Consider the following 25,098-nt stretch of genomic DNA (forward strand, 5'->3'; position numbering starts at 1 on the left):
TTGTGTTTTTAATTTTATGCTTCCACCACATATTTAAGTATTTCTAAACAATAATATGATATTGTTTTATATGTTCTTGGACTTTACAGAATTTCTATCAAATTCTGTGGATTAGTGAGACTTATCCATGTTGATAGTAGCTCTAATCTTTAATTTTAAATGTTACAGTATTCCATTTTATGACTGTAATTAGTCTTTTTAAAATGATTTTGTTTTTCTTTAGTATTTACTTATCTTTTGACTGTGCTGGGTCTTCGTTGCTGCGCCTGGGCTTTCTCTAGTTGCAGCAGGCAGGGGCCACTCTCTAGTTGGCGGTACATGGGCTTCTCAGCGCTGGGGCTTCTCTTGTTGCAGAGCAGAGGCTCCGCAGGGCGCAGGCTCAGCCGTTGTGATGCACAGGCTTAGTTGCAAGACGTGTGGGATCTTCCTGGATCAGGGATCGAGCCCAAGTCCCCTGCATTGGCAGGCACATTCTTAGTCACTGGACCCCCAGGGAAGTCCGTATAATCACTATTAAAGTGAATGATCATTTGGGGTTTTCCAGTTTTTTATGTGACTGACCAGCTGCCATGAATATCCCTGGATAGGTCTCCTAATTCATGGGAGCTTTCCTCTGATCTGGGGGGCACTTAGCAAAAAGCAGAACTGCTGGGCTCAGGAAGAGTGCATTCTGCGCCTCGAGAAATGTGCCAAACTGCTCTCCAAAGGGATTGCGCCAAGTTCGACTTCCACTGTTCTTCTTTGTCAACACTTAGTGCTGTGTGATCTATTTATTTATTTAGATCTGGTAAAAGTGTGCGTAATTGTGTACAAAATTGCCGAACTGTCCTCCACGGTGGCTGTGCCACTTTACATCCCCACCCGAAATGAGTGAGCTCATGTTGTTTGTATCTGAATCATTAGTGGCCTGATGACACGAGATTTTGAACATCTTTTCATGTATTTATTTGCCATCTGTGTATCTTCTTTGGTGTTGTCTGTTCAGATCTTTTGTCCAGTTTTTAATTAGCTTGTTGTTGTTAAGTTTTAAGAGCTCTTTGTATTTTGGATAGAAGTCCTTTGACAGATATATTTTATGTATTTTCTCCCAGCCTGTAGCTTTTCTTTTCTTTCTCTTCACAGTTCCTCCTTGGGTCTGTGGTTTGGTGTCTGTCATGATGCTATGAAATTTAATGTTTTCCTTTCAGATGGGTGTGAGATAGTCTCTTGTTTGTATTTGCAGTTCCTGGATGACATAGTGGGCTTGCACCTCCCTTGCTGTGCTTCTTCTATGTGGTTCTATTTGCTTTCTTTTTGCAGTTCTGTTTGTTGATTCTGTGACTTCTGTTCAGAGACTACATTTTATTTTTGAGATCTTAATTTCACTTACATATATTTACATAAAAATACATTCAATGCTTTATCATATATTTGGCTTTTGATTTTATTTATGGTGCTTCCTGTTGCATGGAAGCTTGTAATGTAATTAACATTCATCATTTTCCTTTATAATTTGTAGGATTTTCACCCTAAAAATTTCTTTTCCATATTAAGGTTCTGTTTCCCAAAAAGTTTAAAAATTGTGTTGTTCTCATTTAGTTTCTTTTTTAACTTATGCTAATCAGTTTATTGTTGATAATAAGAATGCCTTTGGATTTAGAAACAGCTCATTTAGGACTGAGGTAAATTAGAAAGCTATGGGCTTCCCAGGTGGCTCACTGGTAAAGAATCCATCTGACAATGCAGGAGATGTGGGTTTGATCCCTAGTTGAGAAGATCCCCTGGAGAAGGAAATGGCAACTCCCTCTTTTGCCTGGGAAACCCCATGGACTGAGGAGCCTGTTGGGTTAGAGTCTGTGGGTCACAAACGAGTTGGATACAACTTAGCTACTAAACAACAACAAATTAGAAAGCTAAAGGAAAGATTGAAATAATTAAGGGAAGTGATATTTTTGATGCAACTGAATTTATCTAGATTACCATATAAAACAGGGATCTACTTTTGACAGCTTATGGTGAACAATGCCAGATTCTTGGTATCTGAAGATGGTTTAGCTTTGGGACCAGAAGCCAGGCTTGATCACTCAAGAGCTTTTGTGTAGCAGTTTTATTAAAGTGAAAAAGGGACAGAGAAAGCTTCTGACACAGACATCAGAAGGGGGGTGGAGAGTACCCCACTCACTGGTCTTTGCAAGGGCGCTATATACCTTATTATAATAAAGGGTCTTACAGATGCACTCCCACAACATACATCTTAAGATAACAAGATTAGTCAGAAGGTTCTTGTTAAGGAGAAACATGTCTTTGAGCAAGATTCATTGTTATATTGACTAAGACAAAGCAGTGTAGAAAAAAACATTTGTCCTTTTCTCCTCTTTGGGCACTCCAGCCCCCTCTTTCCTCCTTGAGTAACCTGGACTTCTTATCAACCTACCTAGGAATTGACTCTCTCACTTTTTTTGTTTTTTCCATGTGATTAACTACTTCCCCCAGCTCTATCTCGCCTGCAGTGTGGGAGACCCAGGTTCGATCCCTGGGTTGGGAAGGTCCCCTGGAGAAGGAAATGGCTACCCACTCCAGTCTTCGCTGGAGAATCCCATGGACAGAGGAGCCTGGTGGGCTACAGTCCATGGGATGGCAAAGAATCGGACACAACTGAGCAACTAACACTTTCACTTTCCTGCACTGTTATTAAAAAACAAACTATCCTTTCCTTACTGATCTGTAGTGATAATAATGGTTATTGTTATTATGATTTGGTGTCCACTGTGTGTAAGGTGATACTCTGGGAGCTTACCTGTGCTTAACTATTCACCCTCACCACTACCCTAAGACGGAGGTTTTGTAATTACGCTCAAACTAAAGGTGGAACAACTGAGGCACAGAGAGATTAAGTGACTTGCCCAAGGTCGCAGGGCTGTAAGTGACTGAGCCAGGACTCTCACCTAGATGTCTAGTTCTTGAACCTTCATCCTTACCTGTTGCTCTTAACAGTATTGTCATATGGGCACAGATATCTTTCTTGGCTGTCCATTCTGTTCCATTGGTCACTTATGTATCCCTGAGCTGGTACAATGCTCTTAATTACTATGATTTTACGATAAGCCTTAGTTATTTTTTTTGCACTTTGAATTTGAGATCAGCTTATCAGGTTTCACAGAAATTTCTATTGGAATTTTAACTGGAATTCTATGGAATTTATAGATAAATTTGGGAAAAATAGACACCCTCACAATATGTCTTTCCATTAACAGGGCTGTCTCTCCAATTAGCCACATCTTTTATGAATTTCAAAAATGCCCAACAATTTTTGTCAGAACTTTGGGTCAGGTCTATTCCTGCGTTGGTTTTTGTTTTGTTTTTGTTAATACATTTTTAAAATGGACTATTATTGGTATACTGGCTTCCCGGGTGGCTCAGTGGTAAAGAACCCACGTGCCAATACAGGAGATGCAGGTTCAATCTGGGGGTCAGAAAGATCTCCTGGAGAGGAAATGACAGCCTGCTGCAGTGTATGCTTGCTTGGAGAATCCCATGAACAGAGGAGGCTATAGTCCACAGGGTTGCAAGAGTCGGATGTGACTTAGCAACTAGACAACATAATTGATATACACAAACACTATTGATTTTTTTTTAACTCATCCAAAAATCTTGCCAAATTCTTGCATCTAAAAATCAGATTTACTTGGATATTTTATTTGGGCAGTCCTCATCTATAAATGAAGACTTTTTTTTCCTATAAATTTTTGGGCCTCTTAATTTCTTTTTCTTATTTTACCACATTTTTCTAGAACATTTGTTATACTGGTGATTAGAAGCATTTTAGTGAGCCTTGATTGTTCTTATATTACTGGGATGCTTCTAGGTTTTATCATTAAATTTGTATTTAAGTTTTTAATACTTCCAATTTATTAAAATTAGATAGCTCCCTTTTGTTTTTAGTTTTCTACAAGTTAAAGTATTGAATATTATGAATCGCTTTTTTCTGCATCTATTGTAATGATCTTCTGGGTTCTTTCCCTCTCTTTCTCTGGGCATGCACAATGCTAGATGCTTTCTTTTTTTATATACATACTTTGACTTTCTTAAATCTCAAACTTACAGAAAAGTTGCACATACAGTACAAAGAATCTTTTTTGTTGGAACGGATCAAAGAACTATTCACATATTGAGATACAGGAAAGTCATTCTGGCTTATACATGAGTTAACTTGAATTTTATGCTAACTAAAATAGTCTTTCTGTGGCCTATCAAATATACATTGTACATCTGCTTTATTTGTTAGAGATAAGGGGACATTGACCAGAAGTAAAAAAAGTCCATGTTAAAAATAAAGATTAAATGCCTCTCTTCCTGGCATGCCAACACAGGTCCTTCGCTGATGATAAACCTCCCTTCCCAGGTACCAAGGTCATACTGACTCACTGCGTATGTGCTGGTCTGTTCTTTTTCTTCTTCTTTTTTTTAAAAATAATTTTGAAGAAATGTAACGCTGACTTGTTTAATGTTCTTTGTTCTAACAAGGTATAAAACTGTACTAGAAACAGTGTTTCTGCGGAGCAGTTTCTTAGAGTAATCTGGGAAATGGACTTCCGGGCTAGGCCTTCATTTGGCTCAAATCCATTCTTATTATAGATTGTTTGTTGATTATTTTCATTGACAGAACCATTGGAAATTGAGACACGATATATTATCTTTCCTGAACACTTAGTGTGTCTTTTTTACAAACAAGGATATTTACATAATCACAATGTAACCATCAAAATCAGGGATTCAGCATTAATATATTACTATCACCTGATCCTCAGACCACTCAGGTTTCAGGTTCAAGTGTCCCAATAACTTTCTTTATAGCAGAAGATTCTGATATGTTTGGTTTTCATGTCTCAAGTTTTCTCCTTTTAATTTGTTACTATAAGATATGTGCTTGTTTATTTTCTGCTGTTAAGCCATTCTGAGAATAACACTATTTGATTGTGATGTTTATCCTAATATACTCTTAATGTTCATTTTGTATGTTCAGTTAACCCTGTTGGTACAATTTACATTAAAAAGCACTCATTTTAAGTGTACAGTTCAGAGAGTATGAATTCACGTATTTGCCAATGTAACCGCTACCACCATCAAGATGTAGAACATTTCCGTTACCCAAGAAGGTTCTCTCATGCCTCCTTGTAACCACTTCCCCCCCAGCCCCAGCACCTCTAGGTTGAACCTGTCTTTCTCATCTCATATGAAAGGAACCAGTATGTATGCTTTGTGTCTGGCATCTTTTGCTCATTAACAGTCTTTGGAGATTCTTCCATGGTGTTTCTTGTATCTGTATTTTGTTCCTTTTTAGTTCTGCATAGTATTCCATTGTATGGATCTGTCCTAATCTGTTTATTCATTCGTCTGTTGATAGACATATGTATTATTTTCATTGTGGGGCTATGCTGTGTGCTGTGCTCAGTTGGTTCAGTCGTGTCCATCTCTTTGCAACTCTATGGACTGTGGCCCGCCAGGCTCCTCTGTCCATGGGATTCTCCAGGCAAGCATACTGGAGTGGGTTGCCATGCCCTCCTCAGGGAATCTTACCAACCCAGGGATGGTACCTGCTTCTCTTGTGTCTCCTTCATTAGGGTGGGTCCTTTACCACCAGCACCACCTGGGAATTTTAAGATAACTCTGCTGTGCACATCTGACTGTGTGTCTTCATGTAGGTGTGTTTTTTGTGTATTATATCACTAGTTTATTTTTTTAGATTCCACATATAAGTGATGACAAGTACTGTCTTTGACTTCTTTCACTAAGCATAATACCTTCCACATCCATCCATGTTGTTGCAGATGGCAAAATTTCATTCTTTTTTATGGCTGAAGAGTATTCCATTGTGCGTTTGTGTGTGTGCATACTAAATATACACATACATACATACATAGATATGTGTGTGTGTATATATTATATATACATATAGGAGCTTCCCTAGTGGCTCAGATAGTAAAGAATCTGCCTGCAGTGAGAGAGACTCGAGTTTGATCCATGGATCTGGAAGATCCCCTGGAGAAGGAATCTTCTGAAGTGGCTACCCACTCCAGTATTCTTGCTTGGAGAATTCCCGGACAGAGAAGCCTGGCGGGCTACAGTCCACGGGGTCACAAAGAGTCACACACCGCACATCTTTATTTTCCGTCCATCTGTTGATGGACACTTAGTCTGCTTCCACACTTTGGCTATTGTAAATAACACTGTTATGAACATTGTGGTATGTGCATCTTCTTGAATTTGTGTTTTCATTTTCCTTGGATGCATACCCAGGAGTGGAATTGCTGGATCATATGATAGTTCTGTTTTTAGTTTTTTTTGAGGAACCTCCATATTGTTTTCCATAGCAGCTGTACCAACTTACATTCCCACCATCCATGCACAGGGTTCCCTTTTCTCAACATCCTCACCACCATTTATGTGCAGTCTTCTTGATGACAGCCATTCTGACAGGTGTGAGGTGACATCTCTTTCAGGTTTTCATTTGCCCTTCTCTGATGATCAGTGATACTGAGCATCTTTTCATGTGCCTTTTGGCCATCTGCATGTCTTCTTTGGAAAAATATCCATTCAGATCTTCTGCCCATCTTTTAATCAGGTTGTTTTTTGATCTTCAGTTTTATGAGCTGTTTGTATTTTAACCCCTTACTGGTCATATCATATGCAAATATTTTCTCCCACTCAATAGGTTGTCTTTCTGTCTTATTGATGGTTTGTTGATGCAAAAGCTTTTAAGTTTAATTAGGTCCCATTTGTTTATTTTTGCTTATATTTTCCTTGCATTTGGAGATAAAAAAGAATATTGCTTTTTGTCAAAGAGTGTCCTGCCTGTGTTTTCTTCTAGGAGTTTTATGGTGCCCCATCTTACACTTAGGTCTTTAATCCATTTTGAATTTATTTTTGTGTATGATGAGAAGATGTTCAAATTTCATTTTTTAACATGTTGCTGTCCAATTTTCCCATCACTGCTTATTGAAGAGACTGTCTTTTCTCCATTGTATATTCTTGCCTTCTTTAAATGTGGACATACACTTTTATTTCTTGAGTGAATACCTAGAAGAGGAATGCTAGGTCATAAAGTAAGTGTATGTTTAACTTTAAAGGTGACTGCATTATTTTATACTTCTACCAACAATGTGTAAGCATTTCATTTGCTCCATACCGGCATTGACACTTGGTTATTTTTCAGTCTTTTTAATTCTAACCGATCTGGTGAGTGTGTACTGGTATCTCATTGTGGCTGTGGCTGCGGGTTACCGATTTTGAGCATCTTTCCATGTGCTTATTCACCATTTGTAACTCTTCTTCTCTGAAGTGTCTGTCCAGATCTTTTGGCCATTTTTAATTGTATTGTCTTATTGAGTGGCAACAGTTTTTCCTGTACCCTAGATATACGTTTTTTGTCAGGTATATGAATTGCAAATATTTTCTCCCAATTTCTGGCTTGCCTTTCTTTTTTCTTAGCAATGTCTTTCAAAGAGCAAAAACTTTTAATTTTGATGAATTCCAACTTTTTAACTTTTAAAAATATTTATCTATTTATTTGGCTGTTTTGAGTCTTGGTTGCAACATGTGGAGTCTCTTTTTGCAGCGCATGGGCTTAGTTGCTCCATGGCATGTGGTATCTTAGTTCCCTGACCAGGGATCAAACTCATGTCCTCTGCATTGGAAGGTGGATTCTTAACCACTGGACCACCAGGGAAGTCCCGACCAGCTTGACAACTTTTTTATAGTTTCTGCTTTTATTAGAAATCTTTGCCTATGTCAGGTCAGAATGTTTTTCTTATGTTTTTCATGCGCTTTATAAATTAAATACTGTAATGTTGGTCTTTCATTAGGAAGTAGTTTGGATTCTTTTGGATCCAAAAGCTCTTAGAAACTCAAGCCAACCTGAATACATAAGAGGCTTTGTGAAGAGTTGCAGAGCCACTCTGCGGCTCCTAAAGGCAGCTCCAGAGGCAGGGCCAAGAAACAGGAGCTGAGAAGCCCTTAGGAACCTGGGGTGTCCTGTCTAGCCCTCATTTTTTGTTTTCCCTCTCTCAGTAGACTGGCTTTCTCTTCTCTGACTGTGTGCCTCAGAGCCTATTTAACTTTCCTAGAATAGGAACTTTGGTTGGCCCAGCTTGGGATCTGGGCCTTGACCAAATCCAGTTAGCCACTGAGGGTCAGGGTTAGGCAGTGTGAAACATGCCCGGGCATCAGGACTTTTCCCAGAGAAAAGCTGGGTGGCTTGAGGTCTGCTCTCACACCCCGAAAGTTTGTCAGCTTCCATTCCTGGCGAACACTTTTTTGGTACCATTTTCTGACTTGTAGCTCTCAACATTTCTTTGTACATAATCTGGATTGTTTTTCTTTTCCCAATCTGCAGCTGTATTCCTCGGCACTTGTGGAATGTGAGGACTATGATCCATCTAATAATGATAGAAATTTTGATGTGGAATCAGTAAAGAAAGAAATCAAGAGAGGAAGGAAGTTGGTAAGTATGAATGATTTTCTTAGAAAGATGAACAAACCCTTGGGGATGCCTTCAAAAGAAAGTCTATTTGATTAATAAACCAGGGATACAGATGTATCTTGGAAAGCTGAAAGAAGTAGGATCTGTATTGGAAACTTACATTCAATTGAATATATTAATATTTTAAAATAAGCTACAATGTATTTCATCAGCAAAGTATCAATAGATAACAAGTCAGAATGCTTTGGCTAAAAGTAGAAGGAACTCTAGCTGAGACTGGCTTTTAAAAAAAGAAGGCTCATTTTCTCACTTAGCCAGAGGAAAAATTGGCTTCACCGTTGGTTGATTCAGGGGCTCAATGATGTCATCAAGGGCCCATCATCCTTTTCACCCTGCTGTCCACAGCATCAGCTGGTCCCTTTGTGATCTTAGGGTGGCCACAGGCAGCTGCTGAAGCATCAGGCTTTCGTCTTCCTGTCTATAAAAAGTTCTTCCCCAAGCATGGCCTAACAGCCCTCCTGAAAGCTGAGTTAGGCCGCATTTCTCTTTCTGCACCAATTGCTAGAGGCGACCGTTCGTAACAGGATCTACCCTTGGAGCTGGGGTCAGCTCCCTGGGAAGGAAGCACCCCGGGCAGTTACCCTCCCGGGGCTGCTGCAGGAGACTCCCCCAGTGACAGCACCCTTCACAGCTTAGACAGCAGTACAGTAAGCATAAGCACTGACACGCTCAGCACCACCACAACCCACAGTCAGGTTAGTGATCCAGAAAACATTCTTTGAGTCCTTGTGCGATGTCAGCATATACGGGGGCAGTTTCCGCAGCACCCGATGCACTTTGAGATGTGCCTGCTCTGGGCGCTCAGTGAGCAGGCAGCTCAGCACAGCTGGGGCTCAGGAAGCCTTCTGCGCTGGGGGTGGGGGTGAAAATGAAGACGGGGAATTCCAGAGAGAGGGGACAGGGCGTGCAAAAGCTTATGGAAGGCCGGAAAGAAGATGCGGTGTGTTCATAGAACCACAAGCATAGGACTCTCCCTGGCATTCTCTTTACTGACCTCACAGAATTATATAGATGTAATAGAAGGTGTGAGGCCACTCCCTTGCCCTTAGATGGTGAGTTGACTCCGGTTTCCACTGGAACAGCAAAGCCTCAGTAAACGTCTTTGTGCATTACCCTTATGTGCTGGTGTGAGCGGTACTGTGCGGCACAGTCCCAGAAACAGCTGAGTCAGAGAGAATTCCCTTTAAAATCTTTGAAACGTTCTGACAAAATGACCCCCAGGAAGACTATACCACTTTATACATCTGTTCTTCGTGGATGAAAGAGCGCTTCTCCCAGCCCTAGACAAAAATGAGTGTCACAGACCTTGTTGATTTTTGCCAGTCTCACCAAGTTCTACATTGCGTTTCCCCGACCCCTGGAGAAGTTGACCATTTCCCCTCCTAAGTCATTGTCCTGGCCTCCCGGCTAGCCCAGCTGCAGCGGCTCTTCCGTGATCTCTGGCCACAGTCCAGCACAGCCGTCACTCCCCTGCGGCCCTCCCCGCCCCACCGGGCGCCCTCCGTGCTCACGGAGCAGAACCCCTCCCTGGGGAAGCACGTCTGTATGATGTCTGCAGGAGCTCAGTAGTGCTGGCAGCCCAGCAGTTAACCCGAGAAAACCCACAGACGTTCTCACTGATCTTAGATTCACAGCCATAAACTTCAAACAGACCGTCAGCACTTCACCCTCCGCACGAACTGATTCATGTCCTCTCATCTGTCTTTTAAGTCTTGCCCCACCCCAACTTCTCATTCCCAAGGTGATGACTCTGCCTGTTGGGTTTTGGTGTTTTGTTTTTTTTTTTAATATTTATTATTTATTTATTTGGCTGCACCGGGTCTTATTTGCACCGTGTGAACTGTTAGAGCATGTGGGATCTAGTTCCCCAGCCAGAGATCAAACTAGGGCCCCCTGCTTTGGGAGCTTGGAGTCTTAGCCACTGGACCACCAGGGAAGTCCTGGTTCTGTTTTTCTTTTTGATAAGACTTTAGTTTTAGGTTCACAAAAAAACCTGAGGGGACAGTACAGAGAGTTCCCATATCCCGCCCCACCCTTTATCAACACCACCCACCTCGAGAGGGGACATTTGTTACAACTGATGAACAACACTGATACATCAGAAACACCTGGAGGCCATCACTGAAGTTAGGGTACCCTCCTGGTGGTATACATTTCTTTGCCTGATTCTTACCTAGAAGGTGGAAGCGATTAGTCAAGAACTCCTCCCAAATACTCCACCCCGCTGTCCCCAGACCTCCAGCCTGTCAAAGCTAACCCTGCACCTGGGCTTTGGAGCCGCTGCCCCCCACCCGCTCCCTGAGGACTAGGCTCTTGCATTTTCCTCCCCTGTCCCTTCATATCAGCGTCCCCTCTTTCTACTTGATTATTCCCATCAGCATATAAACATGATCAACTGATCATGTCTTCTTTTAAAAAAAAATCCTCCCTCATACACCAAAAGCTGGTCAGTTACAGGGTCACTTGTCTGACTTAGGTGACCTTCCGGCAGGACCCTCACACCGGTCCCTGCCCTGCATCTTGCAGCACTTCCTTCTTCTCACGTCCCGGACATACTCTGCTGGGATGTCTTACCTTTCAGGCTGCTTCCCAGGTGCCTGGGCTGTTTTTCCTCCTCTGCTCACCCTCTGTGAGGTTTGGAGTGCCCAAGGCCCTGTGCTGGGTTCCTTCATCAATCTGAACGGCCTTCCTCCATGACCTCATCCAGTTCCTGTGGCTTCAGGACCACTCTTATCCCTGGACGCTTTTTATCTCCAGCCCTGAAGACCAGCCTGACATACTTAACCTGGATGTCTAATTGCATCTCCCGTTAAACTGGCCCAGAAAAAAACTAGTTCCATCCCCTGCACATACCTGCACACAGTCCATCCACAGCTGTCTGCTTCTCCTCTGCAAATAGCATATCGCTTGTCCGCCATCATCTGCTCCGCAGCCCCAGCCCAGCATCAAGCCCATTAGCATCACCCTATAGATCTTGCGCCCTCCTCTTCTCTCTCACCACCACCTATCCACCAGGGTGGGGTCTGACCCCACTCTCTCAGATGGTTGTTGAACACTGTGGATACCTGTCCCGCTTTTCTCTCCCACCCACCCCTCCCAGCCCATCCTCCATACAGCTGCCAGAACAGCGTCTTTACGCGTGTTTATGCTCCCCTTGCACGAAGATAAAACTGCAGCTCATCACTGTGGTTCATAAGGCCCATATGTCCAAGCCCTCAGTTGCCCCCTGGATCTTAGCTCAGACTCTCCCCCTTGCGTCCCCTCTGTTCCAGCAACACTACCCGTCCCTCTTGTAAGCTGGCCAGTACGGAAGCTCATTTCTGTCACAAGAACACAGGCCTTCTGCTGACGATGTCCTTACCTCTGCTTTGATGTAGACTAGGAGCCCTTATAATGTCACCCCTTTAGGGAGGCCCTGTGTATCACTGACCACCCAGTTTGAAATAGGGAACCAGAGACACTCTATCACTTGGCCTTAATTCTCTACAAAGCATATGTCATTGTTTTAAAGTTGGCTTTATTTGATCATTGTCTGTCTCCACCACAAAGTTTACTTCATAATGGCAGGTACCTTATCCACTCCTGTTTCCCTTGTCCTAGAAGAGAGCCTGCCAGGTCAACAGGGACTCCGTGGTCTTTCAGTGAGGCAGTGTTTATTGTTCAGTTGCTAAGATGTGTCTGACTCTGTGACCCCATGAATTGCACACCAGGCTCCTCTGTCCTCCACTATCTCCTGGAGTTTGCTCATGTCCATTAAGTTGATGATGCCATCCAACCACCTCATCCTCTGTCGCCCCCTTCTCCTGGCCTCAGTCTTTCCCAGCATCAGGGTCGTTTCCAATGAGTCAACTCTTCGCATCAGGTGGCCAAAGTATTGGCGCTTCAGCATTAGTCCTTCCAATGAATATTCAGGGTTGATTTCCTTTAGGATTGACTGGTTTGATCTCCTTGCTGTCCCAGGGACCCTCAAGAATCCTCTCCAGCACCACAATTAGAAATCATCAGTTCTTCAGCACTCAGCCTTCTTTTTGGTCCAGCGGTCACATCTGTACATGACTACTGGAAAAAACCATGGTTTTGACTGTGTGGACCTTTGTCGGCAAAGTGATGTCTCTGCTTTCTAAAACGCTGTCTAGGTTTGTCATAGCTTTCCTTCCAAGGAGCAAGCGTCTTCTGATTTGATGTTTATTAGCTGTTTGTATTTCTGGTGTGATTTGCCTCTTCCCGTTTTTCTGTGGGTTGGTAGATTCTTAACCCATTTTCAACTATGCAGCAAACAGTCTTCCTTTTTTCTTTTTATGGTATCTTATTACCTTAAAGGTGGCGCTTACATTTTCTTATGTAGTCAGATCAGTCTTTTTCTTTGTGGCTTCTGAGTTTCCTGCCTTGCTTAGACAGCCTTCCTCACTTCAGTACTATACTTTTTTTCTTTTCTCATATTTTCCAGATTTCAGTAGGTTTTTAAAAATAACCTATTTTTTATATAAAGCCTTATTCCACATGAAATTTATTGAGAAATATATTGTGAGGTAGGGATCTTACTCTTACTTCTTTTCTGTGCATCTAGTTAGATGCCCCCCCAACGTTAAACGATCATTCTTTGTACTCTGACTTCATATCCTGCCTTCCGCACAATCTAATTGCTCTCCCATATTTGCATTTTGTTTATTTAGAGTTGTTTGTGCTGCTCTTGGGATACTGTGTGAGCTTTCTCCTGTTTTGCTAGGTGGTTACCTTGCGCTTGTACTTCGTGCAGCCAGAGCGTGATATAAACCAGCCTTGGTCATGGCTCAGATTCCCCCAAACGGTTAGGTTTCTGTCCTTCTAGCCATCTCTACCCCACCTTCCTATCAGGCCAATAGACTAATACAGAGGCAAGAGATCAAATGAATTGAAGTAAGGAAAAAACTTACTCTTCAGAAGGTTTTTTATGTTTGTTTTTTTTACATTTTTGGCCTTTCTGCATAGATGCCAAAGAGGTTTCCCTTCCTTTCTCTCATGTCTCCTCAGTCAAGCGTCTATAAGACACGCGCTGTTATCCCCAGGGAAGAATGCAGGTCCAGGAGAGGGGAAGGAGCCTGCTCGAGATGGCACAGCTGTTTGGGCACCCCCTGGAGCTGCCCTTGGCCACAGGCTCAGTGTCACCTACAGAACCTCTTGCCTAGAGCCAGGCAGTGTTGCTAGCCCTGCTTTTTAGAAATCTCTTAAAGAGAGGGGACAGAATCAGATCATTATAAAACATTCCAGTTAGCTGAGGTTGTGCTGAAATTCCAAAACGAGCAGCCAGATGTCAGGACCCAGTGTTTGTAACTGAGGACATGAGGGCAGCCAGCTTAAAAATAGCACTTGATGACCTCTTGCCTTTTAATTTTCAACAAAAACTCTGAAAAAGCAGGTGCTTACTCAGTAAATCTCCTCTTCTGTAGAAATGCACGTTTTGCGGGAAAAAAGGAGCCACCGTGGGATGTGACTTAAAATCCTGTTTCAAGAATTACCACTTTTTCTGTGCCAAGAATGACCACGCAGTTCTGCAAGCTGATGGACGTACAGGAATTTATAAGTATTTAATAAAACTGTTGTAAAGCCACATTTGGGGGAGGGGTGGATTGGAATATGGAATGGTTAGATTAAGAGAAGACTTTTTAAAGCTAGTTTTATACAAATTCTTTCCAAGTAGGAATGTGGTTTGGGAGATGCCCGGTTAGGAACCTGACTTCAAAAGACCATCCCTGGCTTCCCAGGTGGCTCAGTGGTAAAGAACCCACCTGCCAGTGCGTGAAAGTGGGTTCAGTCTCTGGGTCAGAAAGATCCCGAAGGAGGGCAGGGCAGCCACTCCAGTATTCTTGCCTGGAGAAAGAATCCCACAGACAAGAGGGCCTGGCGGGCTACAGTCCACAGAGTCACCAAGAGCTGAACACAACTTAGCGACTAAACAGTAACAATAGTTGTAAGAAGGAAAGCAGGGTTGGTTTTGTCTGGAGTTTGCTCTTCCTGCACCGTGTCTTTCCTGGTAGAAAGTGCTGCTTGTCTTAGGGGCGCAAGTGACCTAACAGGTGGCCACAAGGCTGGGAACCAGTCCACACTCGCTCTTGTCTGCAAACAGGAAGGAGCCTTCTTAGTCACAGGTCCCCACTATACCATCTTGTCTCCAAATGGATGCATTTTCCCACTAATGTCACCACCCTCTTCACTATAGCCTCTGAAAATGACAAACTAGGCAGCAAGTACAGTTATCAGACATCAAGTCCTTGAAGAAAAACTTGTTTTGGCTTTGAGATCCTGCTCCTTGTCTTTCAGTTATTCTGTCGTGTTAATTTTTACACAGTGAGGTGTATTTCAAATCTACTACAAGTGTATTTGTTTTACCCGGAGAAACTTGATCTTCCTTCTGATGAAAGATGTCAGTTAAGTCATTATACAGTTTAGTCAGAGGAAATCAGTAAGCCAGTTGTTAATTGATTCAGGTCATTGTAAGTGAACTCTTTCATATATAGATGCAGTGTAGAATATGTTATATAAAGGTGAAGAAAGTTATATAATGGTCTTAACAGTTTTGACCTTTTTAATGTTATGAGATGGAGTAAAACAGAGACTGGTGGTCTAGCGTGGACAAGCCAGGGAGACACCTGTCACTTCTTCGGGGGCATGTGAATAGATTCTGATTGAACCGGACATTTTATTTATTTTCGCTGTGCTGGGTCTTCGTTGCTGCGCACGGGCGTTCTCTAGCTGTGACGATGGGGGGCCACTCTCGAGTTGCTGAGACAGCTGCTCTTTGCGGTGGCCTCTCTCGTTGCAGAGCTCGGGCCCCGGGTACACGGGCTCTAGGGCACAGGCTCAGTAGTCGTGGCATATAGGCTTAGCTGCCCCTCAGCATGCGGACTCTTCCCAGACCAGGGATCGAACCTGTGTTCCCTGCACTGGTGGGTGAATTCTTTACCACTGGACCACCAAGGAAGTCCTGGACATTTTAAAGTTCAGTGAAATATATACATTTTTTTCAGTCACAGTATCTGAATAATAGGATCAGTGTTAAGAGGATTATTATTTTATAGTTGGGAGTATAGCTGATTTACAGTGTTGTGTTAGTGTGAGGTGTACAGAAGTGATTCAGCTCAGGCTTTCTCAGACTCTTTTCCATTACAGGTTGTTACAGAATACTAAGCAGGGTTCCCTGAGCTCTACAGTAGGTCCTGATGGCTATCTGTTGTATATATAGTAGTATATATATGCTAATCCCAAACTCCTAATTTATCCCTCCCAGAGGGTTACTTTTAATACGATTTTTTAAGATCTATTACATTCCTAAATGATATTTTAAAATTCCATATGGAGGGTAGACTCCCCCCCCCCCCCCCAATTTTATCAAAATCTTCCAACACTAACTTTATAACCCACTTACTTTATGCCAGGAATACTTCAAAGTACTTTGCAAAGATTAATTCATTTAAAACTCATATAATAGCCCAGTAAGGTAGATACTGTTATTCCCATACTATTATGAGGAGACTGAGGCCCTGAGGGACAGTGATTTGTACCCAGGCCACACTTTTGGTAAGTAGCAGAGCTGGGCTAAAGGGCTCCAGAGGCTTTGCTCTTTGCCACCACATCCTCTTTAAGCTTAGGGGCCATATATGCCAAAATATGGGCAAACCTAACATTCCAAAAAGTCTAAAGTAATTTATAAAATAATTTGACTTCTGATTTTACAAGTTCCATAGGTATTTTCTTGCTTGAGACTAGACAGGAAATGTATGAATATGTTAATTTTATATTTTTTATATTTGATTTACAGAGAAACCCATGGGTTGTAATATTCTTTCACTTTTATTACTTACCTTCCCAAAGAGCTTGTTTTATTATGACTTCTCCAAAGTCCTGAAACACCCACTGTGAAAGACTATTATTAGCAGAGCTACAAGGTCAAACAAAAAGAAGTTCCTGCTATACCTTAAAGTCTGAAAAAATACTGATCATATATTAGAACCACTGAAGAGAGACTCCATAAAATAATCCTTTTTTGTCATAGTTTTTATCAAGTATCAGGCTTCCCTGGTGGCTCAGACAGTAAAGAATCTGCCTGCAATGCAGGAGACCCAGGTCTGATCCCTGGGTCAGTAAGATCCCCTGGAGAATGGAATGGCTACCTGCTCCAGTACTCTTGCCTGGAGAATCCCATGGACAGAGGAGCCTGGCGGGCTATGGTCCCTGGGGTCGCAAAGAGTCGGACACGACTGAGCGACTGACACTATCAAGTACCAGGTGAACTTTCATTGATTTTTTATTGAATTGAAACATTCAGAGTGCCTGTCACGCACAAGACCCGTTGTTATGTGCTGTGATATAAAGAGGAACAAGATGTGGACTAAACCCATTACCTCATGGGAGAACCAGAAGGTCAGAACTATCAGCCTGTGGCAGGATGGGAGCAGGAGGGGACTTGCGTGAAGCTGGCTTGGCCTTCAGTTGATAATTGTTGAAAATGGGTGGGGGCATGGGAGTTCATCACATCTCCACTTCTCTCTGTTTGAAATTTTCCATAAAAAATTAAGTATACCTGGCAAACAAAAGTGCTCAGAGATACCAGAATCCGAAGGATGAGGAGATTAATATTGATTGGGGATGGGGGGTGGTTTGCTGGGAGAACTGCATGGAGGAGGCGGGCACTGGTATAAGATGGGAAGAATTCATACATTCTCCTAGGCGCGGGGGACCCTGCATCTGGGGGTCAGCACCTTAAAGATCTGGGGGCAGAGGAGGAACAGAGGCTGCAGAAAAAACCGGGGCCAGGGCAGCTCCTTCACTCAGAGCACCCCTCTGCTGCAGCTGCACTTCTTCCTTCTCTTCTATGGCTGATCAGTTCCAGGCTTGTGAAGATCAAAGATCTGGGGGCGATGTCTGTGGAGTTAGAGAACTACTCGCCCCGCAGATTAATGCATGCAACTTGCAGTTTCAGTTTCTTGTTTCTTTTTGGCTGCGCCTGGCCTTTGTTGCTGCATAGGCTTTTCTCTGGTTGTGGAGAGCAGGGGCCGCTCTTCATTGCGGTGCACGGGCTTCTCATCGCGGTGACTCCTCTTGTTGCAGAGCACGGGCTCTGGGCGCATGGGCTCAGCAGTTGGAGCACGTGGGCTGGGGTAGCACAGGATCAGTAGTTGTGGCATGCTGGCTTAGATGTCCTGTGGCACGTGGGATCTTCCTGGACCAGGAATTAATAACCCGTGTCCCCTGCTATGGCAGGTGGGTTCTTAAACACTGGACCACCAGGGAAGTCCAATTTTGTGCTTATTGTGCAAAAGCAACTTTGTATAGTCTGATGAAAATTTGTGCCTTAGCTGTTGGATTGCTCAGGATCTTTATACAGTAAAATCCCACTGACCCCTATGTAATAAACATATTGTTTAAAATATGTCATCAGCACTCACCCCTGCAGAGACCATGTTGATGGTCCACGTGGTTCAAGAGCACCAGGGACGCTGGTATGGGCTCCATCTGCACTTGATGTGTGTCAATCACGAATGCAGGCTTGAGCAGCGATTTTTTGTTTGTTTTGGGGTTTTTTCCCTTGGCCATGCTAATGTAGCATGTGGAATCTGAGTTTCCTGACCAGGGATCAAACCCTCACCTCCTGCATTGGGAGCACAGAGTCCTAACCACTCAACAACCCAGGGAAATCCCAGCAGTTTTGTTTTTAATGATTTTATTTATTTATGGCTGTGCTGCGTCGTCTTTGCCGCAAAGGCTTTTCTCCAGTTGTGGCAAGCGGGGGCTTCTCACTGTGATGGCTTCTCTTGTTGCAGAGCACAGGCTGTAGGGTAAGCAGGCTGCAGCAGTTGGGGCACATGGCCTCAGTAACTGCGGCTCCCAGGCTCTACAGCACAGGCTTAGTAGTTGTGGCGCACACAGGCTTAGTTGTTCCAAGGCCACGTGGGATCCTCCTGGATCAGGAATCAAACCTGTGTCTCCTGGATTGGCAGGCAGATTCTTTACCACCGAGTCACCAGGGAAGCCCAGCAATTTTGTTTTTAAAATAAATACTTAGGGTTAAGCCCTCATGAAAAACAGGTTAGTTCCCTTTTAAGTTACAAAGCAATAGGCGTAATACTTTAAAAATATAAATCAAAATATCTGACTCTCTGAAATTTCATGTTTTCAGAGTGTTTTGCCAACAACATGCTGACCCTCAAAATGGTAAGTATCTAAAATTCAGTGTTGTGGGTTTAAAAAAGGTAAACATTTAGGTAAGACATGGAATAATCTGATGTACTGGCCTCAGTAAGTTAAAATACAAGTTTTTGAGTTAACATGTTTAATACTTTTAAAATTAAGCTGTTGGTCCCTGTGCAGTATATAATGGACTAAATTTCTCTCTGTAACTAGATCTACCATCGGTGAAGCCTTTGTCTGGTGTCTTCCATTCTCACTACAGTGAGCAGACCAAACCAAGACATGGTAAAAAGCTGTGGCTTTTGTGACTATTCGTCTTCTAAAATGAGTATCAATTGCTGTATGTTCCCTGAATGCGATTTTCCTAAGAATGCATGATTAGCATTTCTGTTCTGAGGACAGTGGGTCCTGGCTGCTTAGAGTTAGGTAGCCTTTGTGTTCTGCTGGAACAGCCGTCTTGCCGACACTTAACCGGAATGCTGTCTGTTCATGGGAGTCAGCCCTTGGGTAAAGGCTTAGTTCCCTGTCCTGCCAGCTGCATTGTGCGGTGTTAAACAATGCTCTCTAAACCTATGAGTTACCCTCATTCTTCAACCATTAGCCTTTCAACTTATCAGATATACTATAAAAAATACTGTCAATCAATGTTTACTGACAGGAAAAGATGACCATAATGTGTTTCCAAAAGCAAATTGTAATACCATTTGTAATGAATCCTTTCCCTGGATGAAACCTTTTTTTTTTTTTTTAATTCTTCCAAAAGTGTTCTGTGTATACAAACATATCTACTACTGTCCTTCGCTTTTTTCACTTCATGTATCTTAGAGATTCTTCCCTGTCAGTGGCTGTGAGTAGATCTTACCTCATTTTTTAAAATAGGCTTCATAGTCTTCCACTGTGTATCTTACTCAGTTGTATAGCTGAACCACTTGTTTCCAGCTTTTTCTATCACATTAAATACTGTAGTATTCTTCTGGAATCATCCTTGTGCAGGTATGTAACCATACTGTTTGACTTCCTGTAAGTAGATAGCTGGGTCAAAGCGTATGCAGAGTGAAACTCTGGGTTAACTGTTGGCTAGTTATCTTCTAGAGGCCACACCAGCAGTACACACGATGACCCAAATCCTTGCAAACTTTATATATTAAACATCTTCATCTTAATCTGTCCAGTGAAAAATTGTCTTCCTCTGAATATCTTTACTTTGGGTGAAATTGAGTGTGTTTCTCTGTCTTCTGATCAGTCCTGTGACCCAAGTTGTTTTTCTGTTTAATGAACCCTCCTCTCCAGAGCCCCCCATTTGCCCACTTTTCTGCCCACGCTGCCCTTTTTCATATTGATTCACATGGTCTTTTTATATTTAAAAATTTGCCCTTTTGTCATTTGTTTTGCAGACATTTAGTCTTAAGTCTGACATATCCAAGTTTGACTTTGTACACTTTATGCAGTCAAGCATTAGTCTTTTCCTTTACAAATTCCAGTGTCTACATAATTTGTTTTTCAGCCTGCTTTTCAGGAGTGAAAAGAAAAAGAGGAAGAAGTAAACGTCATCATGTACAGGTAATTTGACTTCATTTTATTACAGCTTTAATTTTCTCCATACAGTCTTTTAAACCATTCTGAATTTTGGGTGACACAATGATAGATGGTAAGATGAATACAAAAGAGAAGTCGGATGTGTCTTGGGTGTGCAAGCACATAACCTCCAGGTGACCATCCCGTGGCTCCTGTAATACGTGCCCTGGTACCAAATCAGTGAGGATCTGAGCGCACATGGTACATGGAACATCCTTACCTAGCCAAGTATTTCCCAGCTACAGGATCCATATTTGCCCTAATACGTGACTCATAATTTTCTGGATTCCTGTTATGGGTAAAGCATATGAAAATGTTTTGGGGATTTGCAGTAGCTCATATAAGCTAAATTAATATCAGCCAGTAGCCTTCACCTCTCACCCTTTATACAAGAGGGGCTTATTACACCTCTTAAGGTTTTGTTAGACAACACAAAAATACATTTGATATTTATGCCTATAGACGTGACTTTCACCGTAGGCATATCACTGAATTTGATAAAACTTCTCATTTTATGCAATACAGTAAGTCCCCTCCATATGAACCTTCAGGTTGCACCCTTTCAAAGACGAGGACGTGTGTTGGCACGTCCAGTCACATAAGCCGGTTACTTGTCTGGCGTACACTGTCACCTGTGTGCACCCTCTACAGGGGGTGGTTCTGCTGTGCACTTTACAGTACAGAGACTACAGTAGTACAGTATCTTTATTTCAAGCACAGGACCCGAACGTAGAACGGCACGCGAAGGCTGCAGCAGCCGTTCAGAACGCAGTCCCGTGCTGCCCCGTCACCTGTGACGAGAAAAAGAGAGCTCCCATCCAGACAACACTGGATCGCTTTTTCAAGAGGGTAGATAGAATTGAATCCAGCAAGGAACCAGAACCTGTGCCCTCAACCTCAGGCGTGAGTGAAGCTGCGGCTTGCCCTCCACCTCCTACCACTGCCGACCCTTCAGCTCTAGACCATCTCCCACCTCCTCTCCCTTCTCCAGTCAGTAGCTCCTCCTTCCACTCAGCCAGCCCCTGTGTGCCAGCTGTTATACTGTACTACTGTACTTTTCAAGGTACTGTAACACTAAAAATGTTTTTATTATTTTTGTGAAAAGTATTCTACACCTATTACAGTACCGTATAGCTGATTGTGTTAGTTGGGTACCTAGGTTAACTGTTGGAATCACAAACAAATTGGACTTCCAAATGCGCTCTCAGACTGGAACTTGTTCATATGTAGAGGACTTACTGTATTAAGTATCAACAGTAAAAAATCAGTGTAAAGTAGTTTTGATTCTTCTCTCCTAGCCACCTGAGAGAATGGCATTGAAGAAGGAAAAGGACGGCAGACACACAGGTTTGCTATAAGTTTTCAGTAACAAATATGGCTTACAGTACTTATTACTGTGAATTTTAGAGTTGGTATCCTACTTTATTCTTCTGGACTTGTAGTAGTGAACTGTGAGAGTAGAAATCTTCTGTCATGACTATCCACTCCATCAAAATCTCAACAGATCAAGGTAACAGGGTGGGATGGTCCACAGCTCTTCAGGATTAGGAAAGGATACAGAACCCAGGGTTGCCCGAGTTCATCCAGTGACACGCCGCCCCTCACCCTGTAATCCCCTCCCTCCCTGCACCCCAGGAGGCTGAGCCAGTAATTTTACCTTTCTGTTAAGGAAATGGACTTCCCTTACAGCTCAGCTGGTAAAGAATCCACCTGCAATGCGGGAGGCCTGGGTTTGATCCCTGAGTTAGGAAGATCTCCTGGAGAAGGGAAAGGCTGCCCACTCCAGTATCCAGTTAAGGAAATAGATATTCCATAATGACCAACAGTCAATTGTGACAGAAAAAAAATGAGACTATTATCTCAAAGATTTGAAGCTAAATTTTAGAAAATTCTATTTACATCATTATTCTAAGCAGAGAAGTTGTTTTCCCTTTTTATAACATTTCATTGTTTCAGCTTGAAAAAAAAAGAGCTATGGTGAAATTAGAAGAAAAGATAAAGGTGCTGTGCTGTGCTTAGTCACTCAGTCATGTCCAACTCTTTGTGACCCCATGGACTGTAGCCCGCCAGGCCCCTCTGGACTGAATTGCCATGCCCTTCTCCAGGGGATTTTCCCAACCCAGGGATCGAACCCAGGTCTCTCAGATTGCAGGCAGATTCTTCACCAGTTAGCTACCAGGGAGGCCCAAAGTGCTGTGTATGTATTACCTAACAACGCTCATCCACCATCAGGGAAAGCCTGAAGGAGTGAGTGTGTGTGGGATGGCTACCCCGAGACGCACCATGTCCTTCTAAAGTTCTTTTCTTATTCTTAGATGCAATTGTGAAAGCTGCTTTTCTCAAGAAATGTAAAGAAGCAGGGCTTCTTGACGCTTTATTTGAAGAAATATTAGACAAACTTCATTTGATTCAGGAAAGACTCATGGATGAGACCACTGCAGAATCAGGTACTGAAATAACAAATTTTCTACATACAGAGATGTCTCACAGACCTACATCGTGAACAAAACAAACACCCCCCTGAAGTACACATTTTCTATGCTGTTTCTTCTTTTCCTTCTTTATCTCATTCTTTAATAAAGTTTATTCATCCAGATCTCTGTAAGTCAACAGGATGTAAGTAATTCACAAACTCATTAATGTAGTAAAAGAAAAAAAAATAGCCTGGTGCCCTGGAAGTTTTAATGTTTTTTCCCAGAGGTTCATAACTAGATTCATTCACACACTTGCCCCCTCCCCGCAACTGAGCATGTTCACTACTAAGATCTGAGAACGGCATTCATTATGTTAGTTTTGATTTGACTCAGATTCTGTTCATTAAAAAGCTAGTTGCCTTTTTTTTTAAACTATAAAACATAAAGAGATTTTAACGTTTTTGTTGATTTGGGTTTAAAGATGCCTTTCCGAAACAGCTCTTTTGGTGGCTTAAGTTCCATCTGTACACGCAGGTATATAGCCACGTACCCTTCTTCTAAGCTGTGTTAGGAGCTTAAAGGCAAGGATACTGGACTGAATTGCCATGCCCTTCTCCAGGGGATTTTCCCAACCCAGGTCTCTCAGATTGCAGGCAGATTCTTCACCAGTTAGCTACCAGGGAGGCCCAAAGTGCTGTGCATGTATGATCTAGTAACGCTCATCCACCATCAGGGAAAGCCTAAAGGAGTGAGTGAGTAAATAAAGCTGACACTTAAATAACAGGTTTGAACTTTACAGGCCCACTTACACCTGATTTTTTTTTCAGTAAATACTACACAATAAAATACTACCCAATCTGTGGATGCAAAACCACAGATCGAGGAACTGCATATTTGGGGGGCTGGCTATAAAGTTTAGCCTGGATTTTTGACGGCACAGGTGGTCAGCAGCATAGCTGTCTTAAAAGGAAAAGCCTGACTGTATTTTAGGGAACAATGTAAAATATATGATTATTTGAAAGGGATTTTTTTTCCATAGGACAAAACCAAAAAGTGAAGTTATAAGCAAACATTTGCCAAAGATCACGCACTAAATTCTTCTGTTTGCTTATTCTTGTCTCTAGATCAAGCACATGTGAACTTGAGCATGCCCCTTAGGACCACCTGGGGGGCTTGTTAACACGGTGGCTCCTTTTTGATCCAGTGAAGGTGCTAGGAGTTTGCATTTCCAGCAAGTTCCCTGGGGCGGCTGCTGCTGCAGGCTGCAGGGGGTGCCTGCTCTGTGTGCTGCTCCTTATTTGGGGTTACTCTGTGAGGTGTTTCTGTCTATATAAAACTGAAAATGTTTTTCTCCCTCCAGACTATGAAGAAATCGGGACTTCACTTTTTGACTGTAGATTGTTTGAAGACACACTTGTAAACTTTCAAGCAGGTATGTGAGTTATAACTGAGCAGCAGAGTTCATAAATACTTCCATACTGAAAATAATATAACACTAGTCAGGTGATCAAAGTCCTATTCTGGAAGAATGTTCAATTCAGTTTCATTCAATTAAAAAGCCCATTACAAACATGAGCCCTCACCCAGAAGGAACACACATATACACAGAGACACGTGCACAGAAGAACCGCACATGATGGAAACAGCAGGTACCCGTAAGTGGCTGGATTACAGTAACTTCTTTTGTCTTAGTGCTCACTGTACTTTCCACATTTAATACAGACACAAAATACTTTCCTAATCAGAAAAAAACTCATTTAAAAAAGTAGAAACAACAAAAAAAAATTGACCGCAGAATGAAGTATTTGGGCACCATGTTTGAACACCAGCAGGAGTGGGTGAGGCTGTGATATCAATCATGAGGCCACCGTCTCCCTCTCACTTGGTGTGATGTGTATACATTTCAATTCTGCCAACATTAATCTTCAAATCTAATGGGGGAGAGGGAAAGTTGTGATCAATTCTAAAGTTCATCATCAAAAAAGAACCGCCAAGAAATTTTTGAAAAAACCTGCTGGAAACAGAGACATAATTTTCCCATAAAACACTGAGCAGTGGTCCTTTCACCACTGTTTCAGATGCCTTTGAAAGAGGCTAAGTTTCCACACTGATGGGTCTTGCCTGACTTCCCCACCAAGGCTGCCACACACAGCTGGCCAGGCTGTGCCCTGCATATCCCAGGCAGGCGCGGAGGGCACAGGGTTTGGGGCAGAGGGCTCCCCCTGAAGTTGAAAACAAACAATGGCCTACACTCTGTTCTTTTCCAGAGATGTATTTGTCTTTTCAGCAAACATATTAAAATACTTTCCCTGTGAAGAAAATATTAGTTCATACTCCTCTCTCAGTATGCACAAGCCTTTCTCATTTTTGTTTTCATAATACACATTTCTGTTTGAATTTTGTGTTACATTTATAATCGGCAGGAAA

At 42.5% G+C, this 25,098-nt stretch overlaps 2 protein-coding genes across 11 annotated transcripts in view; one reads left to right on the forward strand and one right to left on the reverse strand.

Moving 5' to 3' along the window:
* Positions 1-25,098, forward strand: part of SETDB2 (SET domain bifurcated histone lysine methyltransferase 2) — a 77,212-nt gene that overhangs the window by 50,434 nt on the left and 1,680 nt on the right. For 6 of the 10 annotated variants that reach the window (XR_011569696.1, XR_011569695.1, XR_011569701.1 and 3 more), the window contains 2 exons: positions 8,372-8,479; positions 13,945-17,344. Coding sequence is in view for 1 of the 10 variants with exons in the window: in XM_070800105.1 (XP_070656206.1) it covers positions 8,372-8,479; positions 13,945-14,078; positions 18,672-18,706; positions 18,896-18,967; positions 20,187-20,242; positions 20,978-21,160; positions 21,556-21,604; positions 22,573-22,704; positions 24,032-24,103 (841 nt within the window). In the remaining 9 variants the exon portion in view is untranslated. Of the gene's footprint in view, positions 1-8,371; positions 8,480-13,944; positions 17,345-18,671; positions 18,707-18,895; positions 18,968-20,186; positions 20,243-20,977; positions 21,161-21,555; positions 21,605-22,572; positions 22,705-24,031; positions 24,104-25,098 lie in introns of those variants that run through there. The other 4 variants (XM_070800105.1, XR_011569697.1, XR_011569699.1 and 1 more) reach the window with 4 other exon arrangements.
* The window catches only part of RCBTB1 (RCC1 and BTB domain containing protein 1), a 73,991-nt gene continuing 69,136 nt past the window's right edge, over positions 20,244-25,098 (reverse strand). The window contains exon 14 of the mRNA XM_070800108.1: positions 20,244-24,602. The gene's annotated coding sequence lies outside the window, so the exon portion shown is untranslated. The remainder of the gene's footprint in view (positions 24,603-25,098) is intronic.

This window comes from Bos indicus, chromosome 12 (assembly GCF_029378745.1).
Source record: "Bos indicus isolate NIAB-ARS_2022 breed Sahiwal x Tharparkar chromosome 12, NIAB-ARS_B.indTharparkar_mat_pri_1.0, whole genome shotgun sequence".
NCBI classification, from domain to species: Eukaryota; Metazoa; Chordata; class Mammalia; order Artiodactyla; family Bovidae; genus Bos; species Bos indicus.